The 12,165-nt window shown below is 46.4% G+C and overlaps 1 protein-coding gene across 1 annotated transcript in view; it reads right to left on the bottom strand.

The window, feature by feature from the left end:
- Positions 1–12,165, bottom strand: part of LOC124623084 (serine/arginine repetitive matrix protein 2) — a 495,093-nt gene that overhangs the window by 108,026 nt on the left and 374,902 nt on the right. The window contains exons 10-11 of the mRNA XM_047148875.1: positions 11,531–11,634; positions 11,155–11,281 (exon numbers count right to left, since the gene is read on the bottom strand). Of these exons, the coding sequence (XP_047004831.1) occupies positions 11,155–11,281; positions 11,531–11,634 (231 nt within the window). The remainder of the gene's footprint in view (positions 1–11,154; positions 11,282–11,530; positions 11,635–12,165) is intronic.

The raw sequence follows: 12,165 nt of genomic DNA on the forward strand, positions 1-12,165 counted from the left end.
TTTATCTCTTCTTGTATCCTAAACTATAACTGTGTAGTTACTTTCACTAGTACATGTCGACAACCTGTGCAGACCTTCTGTTCACTAGAGTCGGTAACAGTGAAGTAATAACTTAAAATTTCACGTATGAAGCTGAATTTTTAGCAAAACAACATCTGAAATGTAGTAAGCGACAAAAACTTTTCCCTTTACACTTTATACGGGGGTCAAAGCGACAAGAAGTATCGGACAGGTGCGAATTTATTTTTTCAGTTTGTTGGACGTCGGTGGGTGCTATGTTTTCCTTAGACGACAGCAGTACTGTATGGTTCATTGGCGTGACACGAGTTTGCAGCACGCTGCGAGGAATATTTTACTATTATAGGGATGAACATTTTCCTATTGTAGACGCGGTGCAGTGCGGGGCGACAATGATAGCGGAGGCAGCAAAGGCAAAACATGCAGCGCAGTGATCGATCTAAAAACCTGTTAATTTTGGCCCTCCGACAGTGTACGGGAGTTAGGCAAGTGGAGGAAGACTCTATATTATTGGAAGAGTACTCAGGAAGGGCAAAGCAGGCACACCAATGTTCTTACATCGTGAAGAAGCACGAGCGTATAACATTTTAGTAGCAAAATATTTGCTCGACGATGCGGAGGAATGCCAGTTCCCACTGCGTTACAATGCAGACGTATCAGAAAATAACGAGCTGACCATGGACAACATGATACCCTTGGTAGGTGTAGGCGGTTACGCCAAAGCTGAGGGATTCACTGTGAGTAGCGGGCCGAACTTTAATCGTCGTTCACAGTATTGGTCACTGTAACAATAACATCCAACTCATTAGAACTGAGGTTAAAGGCTGGGTACAAACATATTTGCAAATATGTTACACTGGACGTAGTCAAAGACAATTCTTCTTACAGGTTTCATTCTCCTTAGAGGTTTCATTCATTTTTCTTCTGATTTCTGTCCAAATGAACTCCTTTTGCATTTAATTTCTCCACTCGGCGTCAGCCATGTTCCACAAAATATTCTGTTTTGGTACCACCTCGGTAAGCTGCTCATTCTCTGGGACAGAGAGTCGGTCAGCCGATAAGTCTGGTAAATGTTTCAATAAACAATTAGATCGGAATAATTATATTCTCAGACGCTGCTCATGCGCGCGAAACAAACACTGCAGCTATCACCTAATCGCTGCTGCTCACAAGGGAAACTCCCCATTGGACCGCGTCCACCGCCCCCACCCGCAGATTTGGTGGTAAGATGGCCCCATGTATATCCCGTCAAAAACTGAACACAGATCAAGCAGAAAAACAAGAAGAAAATGCAATGAACAGCGAGGAAAGAAGCAAAATAGAACTAGTGACCAGACTAAGCTCAAGATGTGCAACATCCAGTTAATACGCACGGCAGTAGTGCGAAGTGGAATATCCGTGTTCAAATCTCCCTCGTGCCCCATATTTTATTTTTCACATAATTATGGTCTGTCCGCCCAGTCACTGTCGTATCTGTTCGCTGTATTCAAATTTATGTCTGTGTCGTGGTGTAACATCCGTTTGCAACAGCGAGGAGTAAGGAAGGGCCCTCCAGACGTTCGTACCTCCTATTTATTCCACATAAGTACCACACGTTACGACTTTTGCGTTCCGTTTTGGAAGTTTTGATTCTTGAATTTGTTGTAACATAGTTCTGGGGTAGCGGGCGAGCTGTGGCGCCCTGTAAGTGTTTTAAGTTCAGAGTTGGCGGCCACCGCTCGGACCGCTCGGCAAGGCGCTGCTCGTTAGCAAGCGCGTGATGCCGCACAACGGCCGGACCACGTGGTTGGTAATTCCTTGGAGACGCTGTGTAGATGGAAGAGTTACGCCGTGAGAGACAGCAGACATTTCACAGTTCGTATAGAAATTAATAGCAGCCAGATGAATCATTATACCTCAAGAAGAATAATGTACGTTACCATTATTTGCACGAGATTCTGATGGTGTAATCAGATTTTCAATATCTTTACTACTTTAAAGTTTAGTATCTGGAAAGCTATTAGTGTAAACCTAAATTGGTATAAATTACAGGCACGTAACTTGAATAATACATGAGTTATTGGAGCTCAAAGTTGCCGATTACTATCGATCGCATCAGGCCATAAGTCAGGGCCGGCCAAACGCTGCACAGTGCGCAGACGTGCGGAAGTGCTGCGCACGTGTGCGACAGGGAGCGACAGCGACATCTGTTATTAAACATGTGTCCTAAATGAACGGAGACGGCTCCACTTCCCTGTTTATGTGGTACAACCAAGAGGAAAATTGGTCATTAAACCGATTGTTTCAATGTATACTTACATTTAGGTTTTTTTTTTAATGTGTGAAGGGCTACGCTCAGCTGAAGTCGATTAAACATAACATTCATCTAACTGTCGGTTATTATGCAGATTTCAGACGGAACTGATGAAAGATATACCAATAATGGTATTGAAATAACAGGTGATCATCGAGAGGTCTGCGGTTATCATTCTGTTCAGAGGTCAGTGAGACAGAAATTATGTGGGTGTAACTGAGAGCACCGAGAATTAGTTATAGAAAACCTTGCATTGGTTTAATGTTATTTGAAATCGTGAATAAGGTTCGTTAGAAGTTGCTAAGTGCTCTCTTTCTTAAATACCAGCTCAAAAACATTACGCGTATTTACGTGCCGTCAGTCAAGCTGCATTAATAAAAACCCACGGTTGTTAACTGTATTACATGTCTTACTGGGTTAAACTATTAACATAAAAGTAAATGTCTCAATGAGTAGACTGTGACAGTATTTTAAATGTTTAATACGCGAAATACCTTCCCATGGTTGGCTTGCAAGCTGTGGAAAGAGCACTATAATGCGCCGGTACAGAGTATCCCAGCAAGTGGATAAAGCGACATCTGTGGGTAGAAACATGCACTACATGAACGCTGACGGCTGCGGCGTGAACGCTGTGACCCGGAAGTTGCACACGTGCAGGAGCACCGCACGCGTGCAGAATTTCTGGCCGGCCCTGCCATAAGTACTCCACAGTTACATGAAAAAATGGTAGCAGCATGCTTATAAATATATTTATTCATCTATGTCTTTGTTTATATCTGATATATACTATTCATGAAGAAATTGGTTAAATGTTTACAGCGTTTTAGAAAGCACACAGACATTAGGTGACTGGCCTACGTTTTGTTGCTATTCCTTTAATATATGTTTGTTTAATTTGTTTATGTGTTTAATAATGTGTGTTAGAGCGTGTTTATGGTGCAGCCGTAGGAATATTTGTTTAATTTCAAGTTATTTAAATGTAAATCCAATATTTCAAATGTGTTTCATTATGTTTGTGAATGTGCGTTGGCTTGAAGATATGGCAGGAGCACTCTAACCAATCACAGCACTCGTGAATGGGGAGATTGGATGAAAGTGGGAGGAGAGCATCGTTTCGAGAGAGAACAGGGGAGGACGACACAGGACACGAGGAGTGCTGGACCTGGAGCAGCGATGGTCGGTCGCAGGAACTATGTGGAGAGTGGAGCAGACAGATAGAAATACTGGGTGATCAAAAAGTCAGTATAAATTTGAAAACTTAATAAACCACGGAATAATGTAGATAGAGAGGTACAAAGTGACACACATGCTTGGAATGATATGGGGTTTTATTATAACAAAAAAAAAACAGAGTTCACAAAATGTCCGACAGATGGCGCTGGACAGCAAAACGTCAGTATAAAAGGAGCTGTAATGAGAGAGAAAATCAGATGCGCCAGCAGTCGCAGCATGTTGATGTTACCTGAAAAGGCGCTTTTGGTGAAGCTATATTATCGGAGTGGGGAATGTGCTAGTTCAGCGTTACGATCCTATCGCCATAGGAAGGGGATTCGAACGGGTAAAGGTCCGTTGCCAAATGCAGCTGTGGCGAGAATGATTTCGAAGTTCGAAGCCACGGGTTGGTTAGACGATAGACCCCGTAGTGGCTGACCGAGCACAAGGCGTAATGCTGCTGAGGCAGTTCAGGAAGAAATGGAGACTGTAGCGGGTTCGTCTATGCACGGGGAAGTCAGCGCTCGTGCAGTCGCTTGTCGCACCGGCATTCCATACACTACTGTTTGGTTGGCACTGAGGCGTACCCTGCGATGGTATCCGTACAAAATCCATCGGCATAATGAACTGTTACCTGGCGATTTAGTGAAGCGGAGGGCATTTGCGGTGTGGGCGTTTCAAAAGATGGCGGAAGATGACGATTGGTTGAGTAACGTGTTGTGGACCGACGAAGCTCATTTCACGCTCCGAGGGTCTGTCAACGCCCACAACGGCAGAATTTGGGCTACCGAAAATCCTAGAACTGTCGTGGAAACTCCATTGCATGACGAGAGAGTCACGTTGTGGGTTGGATTTACCACATTTACCGTTATCGGGCCTTTTTTCTTCGAGGAAATGCGTGATTCTGGTTTTGTAACTGCTACCGTGACGGGTGAGAGGTGCACCGATATGTTACAGAATCGCATCATCCCCAGCCTGGCTGATCAACATCTGCTGGAACGTACGATGTTTATGCAGGATGGCGCTCCACCCAATATTGCTAGAAGCGTGAAATATCTCTTGCGCGCGTCGTTTGGTAATGATTGTGTGCTCAGTCGCCACTTTCGTCATGCTTGGCCTCCCAGTTCCCCAGGCTTTGGGGTTACCTGAAGTCTCAAGTGTATCGTGATCGACCGACATCTCTAGGGATGCTGAAAGGCAACATCCGACGCCAATGCCTCACCATAGCTCCAGACATGCTTTACAGTGCTGTTCACATTATTCCTCGACTACAGCTTTTGTTGAGGAATGATGGTGGACATATTGAGCATTTCCTGTAAAGAACATCATCTTTGCTTTTTGTTACTTTGTTATGCTAATTATTGCTATTCTGATCAAATGAAGCGCCATCTGTCGGACATTTTTTGAACTTTTGTATTTTTTTGGTTCTAATAAAGCCCCATGTCATTCCAAGCATGTATGTCAATTTGTACCTCTCTATATACATTATTCCGTGATTTATTCAGTTTTAAAGTTTATACTGACTTTTTGATCACCCGGTACTTCGGAGTGCCGACTTGTGAACTTGTGAGATTTCCGTCACTTCTACAGTGAAGACGTAGTGTGCGTTTAGAAGTGAATATGTCACGAGCTATGTTGTCGTTCATAACTAGTTACGTGCAGTATGAATCTATTGTTTCCCTGTTACTCAACTTATATTTTATTTAATTGCTGGACTATCGACACCAATAAGTGTTTTGCAGAAATATACCGCATTCTCAAAAGAACTTCTGCTGTCATATTCATCATTTAAAGTCGTTAAAATAGTACCTGCAGATTTTATTTAATTGCAGTCTTTCAGTTATAAATTTGTATATTAATTCACAATTGCCGAGTGATAAGAAACTTCGACCATTCGATTCTACATCTACATATACATCTACATTTATTCTCCACAAGCCACCAAACGGTGTGTGGCGGAAGCGCTTTACGTGCCACTGTCATTACCTCCCTTTTCTGTTCCAGTCGCGTACGGTTCGCGGGAAGAACGACTGCCGGAAACCCTCCGTGCGCGCTCGAATCTCTCTAATTTTACATTCGTGATCTCCTCGGGAGGTATAAGTAGGGGGAATCAATATATTCGATACCTCATCCAGAAACGCACCCTCTCGAAACCTGGACAGCAAGCTACACCGCGATGCAGAGCGCCTCTCTTGCAGAGTCTGCCACTTGAGTTTATTAAACATCTCCGTAACGCTATCACACTTACCAAATAACCCTGTGACGAAATGCACCGCTCTTCTTTGGATCTTCTCTATCTCCTCCGTCAACCCGATCTGGTACGGATCCCACACTGATGAGCAATACTCAAGTATAGGTCGAACGAGCGTTTTGTAAGCCACCTCCTTTGTTGATGGACTACATTTTCTAAGGACTCTCCCAATGAATCTCAACCTGGTACCCGCCTTACCAACAATTAATTTTATATGATCATTCCACTTCAAATCGTTCCGCACGCACACTCCCAGATATGTTACAGAAGTAACTGCTACCAGTGTTTGTTCCGCTATCATATAATCATACAATAAAGGATCCTTCTTTCTATGTATTCGCAATACATTACATTTGTCTATGTTAAGGGTCAGTTGCCATTCCCTGCACCAAGTGCCTATCCGCTACAGATCTTCCTGCATTTCGCTACAATTTGCTAATGCTGCAACTTCTCTGTATACTACAGCATCATCCGCGAAAAGCCGCATTCATGTGTGTATTCATATTGTATACTGTAGACTCAGCAGTATTTGACTTGTAGTGTGGCAACTACGTATCCCAGCCCTTAGACAACGAAACCAGCCAAAACTTTTAATATTTCAACTCTGAGTCGGAGGGTACGTAGTTGTGGACCATCACACCTTTTATTTTTATTAGAAATCTCCCATAGTTCACACCTATTTATTTGCTGTTGCTCTGTGAGAGGTCTGTGCGGCATCTCGCCTGCTCTCACTATTCATCACGTTTACCTGCGACGGTAAAATATTCGTGTCACATGAATCATGTTCTACAACCAATTTATAATATGATAATTGCCATGACAACAGAAGGAGAGCAGACATGTCAATGACCAAATGGATAATTCATAATTTTGTGAAAAAAGTGTAATGAAGAAGATCTGAACACGGATCTAGCGCTTTACAGTCCAACACCGTGACCAGGCAACCACGGCACAGTGGTCTTCCCAGTATGCTCCACGTTGTACATCTTCAGCTTGGACCGTTCAATGTTTTTATGCTGCTTCTTTTTTCACAGTTCAGTACACCTTCTTCCTGTTTTCGTGGTTGATCTGTGTTCAGTTTTTTTACGGGCTATTCACTGCGCCATTTTATGGCTAAATCTGAGGGTGGTGGTGGTAAGTTCCTATGAGACCAAACTGCTGAGGTCGTCGGTCCCTAGACTTACACACTACTTAATCCAACTTAAATTAACTTACGATAAGGACAACACGCACACCCATGCCCGAGGGAGGATCCGAACCTCCGACGGGGGGCAGCCGCGCGAACCGTGGCAAGGCGCCCAAAGACTGCGCAGCTACCCCGCGTGGCATCTCAGCGGGGGGGAGGGGGGGGGAGATGAGGGGGTGCTATGGGGAGTTTTCCTTGCCAGTTGGACTTTCCCCACTAGTCCAACCAAGCAATCGCTGCGACATGCAGGACGGACTCTTCCCGAAGCACGCAAACGTTTCTTGCAGGTGGTGCCCGCAGCGGCCCTGCGTTGCCCGCACCCTCGGAATACGGTCTGGCATGTTTGCATTGTGCGAGTGGGGACTGCGGTCTCACACGCGTTTTACGCAGCACGTTGCGGGAAATTCCCGCAGACAGGAAATCGTAGCTTCTGCACAACGCACCGAATCTCGCAGGACGGGCGAGAGAAGCGTTTCAACATTTCTCTGGAACTCAAGGGAAAGTGACCTCTGAGAGTGTCTCTTAACTCCGTATGAGAGAAACCGTCTCTATTTACCTCGACGGCGACTGGACTTCAAACTTTGTTCTTTCTTTTTTATTGGAGAGGAAGTCGGGCCATCGTGACGAAACTCTTTGAAATCGTTTTCACGTCAACTTCCTTCTGAACAGAACCGACGGTGTGGTGATGGGCTTAAAGCTGTCACCAGTGGCAGCGAACATGTTTATTTATGTATTTATTTTTAATTTATCGGCTTTCTGAATGTGTCCATACACGCATCTCAACAAAGAAAATGTTGTATTACAGTTTGTTTCGAGAATTCGTAGTATACATTATTTTATGCCGTAGCCTGGTACAACGTAACACAGTATTAACTTAGGATTGGTTCGATATAAAACAAGATTTACAATGGGAGTGTACGAAAACGAGTAAACAAGACGAAAATGGAACACAAGGTACATAGTGAGCCCACATGTTAACGCACGCATTTGAAGAAGTCCTTGACTCAGCAGTCCGAAAACCCTCAAGTTCTTGTGGGTACGTCAGGATCTGGTTACAGTGAAAACGCTCTTGCTTTTTCCTGTGCGTGGATGGGCTTCAGCATTTGTAAGACTTTCTGCAACATCTGACCTAGCTGCGCCAAAACATCAGTTTCATAATGGAAATCTAAGTGAACTAACAACCACAGTTCCTGGCCAAGAGGACTGCAGGTGGCACACTAGGACACAGCATTTATCGTAAACCAAAGCATACAGATTTATTAGAATGAAATGTTCACTCTGCAGTGGAGCGTGAACTGATATGAAACTTCCTGGATGATTAAAATATGTGCAGGACAGGGACTCGAATGAGGGAACTTTGCCTATCACGGGCGGTGAGGACGGCTCGAAGGTCGCGCTTGGGTAGCTCTGTAGGTAGAGCACTCGTCCGCAAAAGCAAAGGTCGCGAGTTATAGTTTCGGTCCGGCTCATAGTTTTAATCTGCCATGAAGTTTCACACGGATTTATACACTTGCTCGCTTCCAGCTGTCACACCTAATCACAACAACAAGGCGTCCTCAGCACAGCAGTGCACAGATCTCGCGAAATCTCCGACAGTGAGTATTTAGCCGAAGAATTACAGCACCTACAGACGGTTTTTTGGAAAAGTGTTTACTACCAACGTCGGAGCAAGCGGGCCATAAAACCGATGGAACCTAGGCCAAACTTTTGGAGAAAGAAGAGAAACCTGTTTCGATAGTGTTTATTCCGCATGTCGGTAACACACGTGCGAAAACTGAAGGAAAGCTCTGAAAGCATGACGTAAAATGTGTATTTCGCCCGCCACTCAGGACGAAACACAGATTGGGGTCTCTTAAAGACGAACAAGGATTCAGAAACCATGAATCGGCAGCATTCAGTATCAATGCTGGAAAATGTGCCTAAGGCAGCCTATTCGGACGATACAGGAAAGATGCGCGGACTACAAGCATCACACAGATAAGAAATAAACAAGTCAGCTGTGGCGGACCACTGCCTCTCCAATGGACATGCCACAAATTATAACCGAAACAGGCCGATGAAACAGGCCAACGTAGTCTGGGATTGTATTTTTCTGTGTCCACCAGAAGACGTGGGAGACAGCCATCAATAAAGAGGGCGCCGCACGGAAAGGCCAGCCTCCAGAGAAGTGCGTCTGTGGACATCTAGGTGCGTAATGAGCTGACAAATAAAGACAGTGGTTTCCAACTAAGGAAAATGGGATCCATCCTTGAGCGTGCTCAAATCATAACGGTAATCTGTGGGAAGATCCAGTCACGGAACGCCAGCCGAACAGTTTAGATCACACCATCTAGATGTGGCTCCTCTGCATGAGCGACGTTTCGAACCCTGCGGTGGCGGCACGGAGACTTAGGACCGCGACTCGTATCCTGGCAGCGCACATCCACCTCCACCACGTCAGCAGAGGCGCCTATGGGTACTGCAGACCCGAGCTCCACAGTGAGATTGAGAAGTCTAAAAGAGGGCTCCCAGCACGTGACGAATCAGGCCCCAGTTCAAGCCGACATCGACGCCGCCCCTACGTGTTTGTCAGGCCTATTCTTGAGTGTCTTGCACTCTTTGGAAACGTCACCAAGAGTCATGTGAGTCGGCTCCTGAGGGTGAAGAATGGAGGTCTAACGCTCTTTCAAGGGATTTCAGCACCGACAATCGCCTTCAGCTGACGGGCGTCCCTCAGCATCGGAATAGGTTCCTGATAGATGGCGAGCCTTTTGGTAAAAACGACATTTCGCTTCAGGACAACGATCCTGTTCTGGAAAAAGTCGTGGCAGAAGGCCAGCCCAACGGTTGCAGATCTGGGACCCCAGGCCCACCATAGGCCAACTACCATATGGCCAGACCTGCTGCAGGAATGAACAATATGTGTAGGCAGAAACACAAGGAAAAGAAGTCACCCCTAGACCAAAAGTTATGTACGTAAAAGGTGACCAGAGAAAAATCGAAGACCACAGGAGTTACAGGAAAATTGGAACTGCACTTTTACTGCGTGAAAACAAAACACGGGAGTTCCTTACAAGGACCGAGAGACTAGCAAGACAAATTAGGCATCAGCACTGCCTAAAGATGCTAACAAGCCGGCTTGCAGAAATAATGCACCATTTGCAGGATGTGACCCATCTGATTGACCGATAACATTTCAGAAGTAAAAAGTAAGTCCATGGGAGTTGTGGATTTGAGAGGTTGACTTTCTGATTCATTCCAAAGGTGTTCCATTGGTTCAGGTCAAGACTATGGGCAGGCCAATCAATATCAGGAACGTTAATTTCCGCAAACCATTGCCTCTCAGGTATACTTTATTACAGGCTGAATTGTTGATATAGTGATCATTTCCAAGCTTTTCGGCTGCTGTACACAGAAGAGAATGATATAAAATGTGATTGTGCCCTTCTTTATTTAGTTTTTTAGTAAACCCAGTATGGAAAACACACCAGTCATCAAAAACACCATCTTACCGTAACACCACGTCTGTACTCCACATGAAATGGCAGGTAACATCGTACAGGCATTCACCAAATCCAAACACATCCATTGGATTACGACTAGGTAGAGCATGACACATCATTCAAAATATTACTGTCCAGGAGCGTCAGTGTTTACATCACCTTATGTGTTATTTGGCATAAAATGCAGAAAGATGCGCCTCATATGACGAGCTGCTTGATCATTTTACTGCACTCTTCTTAGTTCTTCTGCACAGCCATGGTGTTAGATTGACTGCTGGTTGCACTTTGGAACTCACGAGTGATTCTTTCTGCCGATTTTACCCGATTTTTTACAATCACCCTCTGCAATGCTCAAGGATACCTGTCCATCAGTACGCAAAGTCTCCCTGATCTTCATTTAGCTGTTGTTCCTGTGCGTGCCCACCACCAATAGCCGACTTGCACGGCTTTAGAAGGGTTGAAATGCCCCTGATGGATTTGTTAGTTAGGTTGCACAGTGAGTGGTCCACATTCGAAGTCACTGACTGACCCATTGTGCTGTTGCTGCTTGCCTACTGACAGCACAATGCTCCCCACCTTGTTCTATATTGGCGGGTCCTCCTCCACATTGCGTAGGTGTGCTAGAATAGTTTTGATTACAAATATAGGCAGGTGTCAGTGTATGAGGTGGGCACAGACAGGCGGCAGGTAGCAGGTACAGCTGGTGGCCCACCTTGAACTCGGGCAGCGCCTTGACGAGGTCGCGCAGGTCGCTGGGGTCCTCGCCCTCCTCGGCCTCCTCGCGCGCCTCGTCGTCGCACAGCGACTGCTTCTGCTTGACGAGACGCGGCTTGGCCAGGCTGAGGCTGGACGACCCGCCACCCGACCCGGACCCCGACCCGCCGCAACCCGAACCCGGGTTGGAGCCCGACGAGGCGGCGGTGGTCGTCGCCGCGGACAGCGCGGACGCCGTGCCCGCGGAGGCGGCGCCGGAGGCGGAGGCGGGGGCGGAGCCGGAGGCGGACGTGGAGGCGGCGGCCGACGAGGGCGGCCCCAGCGACGAGCAGGAGCCGAGCCGCGGGCTGCCGCTGCTGGCGCACTCGGGCGACGAGGCCCGCCCGCCGCCCGCGGGCAGCGACAGCGACAGCGCGCAGTCGCCCGCCGCCAGGCTGGGCACGCTCGACCGCGACCTGACGATGCCGCGCTGCCCCACCTGCCGAAACGCAACTCTCTGCTTACAGCGTATTGTGAGACGAGCCGAGGTGGAAGGAGCTCCACGTGCTAGAATGCCACTTCCAACGATCCCCACACATGATCAAACAGCTTGTCAACCTTGAGTATACTTACTATATACACTAGTGGCCATTAAAATTGCTACACCAAGAAGAAATGCTGTTGATAAACGGGTATTCATTGGACAAATATATTATACTAGAACTGACATCTGATTACATTTCCACGCACTTTGAGTGCATAGATCCTGAGAAATCAGTACCCAGAACAACCACCTCTGGCCGTAATAACGGCCTTGATACGCCTGGGCATTGAGTAAAACGCCGCTTGGATGGCGTCTACAGGCACAGCTGCCCATGCAGCTTCAACACGATACCACAGTTCATCAAGAGTATGATTGGCGTATTGTGTCGAGCCAGTTGTCGGCCACCATTGACCAGACGTTTTCAATTGGTGAGTGATCTGGAGAATGTGCTGGCCAGGGCAGCAGTCGAACATTTTCTGTATCCAG

This window comes from Schistocerca americana, chromosome 7, assembly GCF_021461395.2.
Source record: "Schistocerca americana isolate TAMUIC-IGC-003095 chromosome 7, iqSchAmer2.1, whole genome shotgun sequence".
Classification (NCBI taxonomy): domain Eukaryota; kingdom Metazoa; phylum Arthropoda; class Insecta; order Orthoptera; family Acrididae; genus Schistocerca; species Schistocerca americana.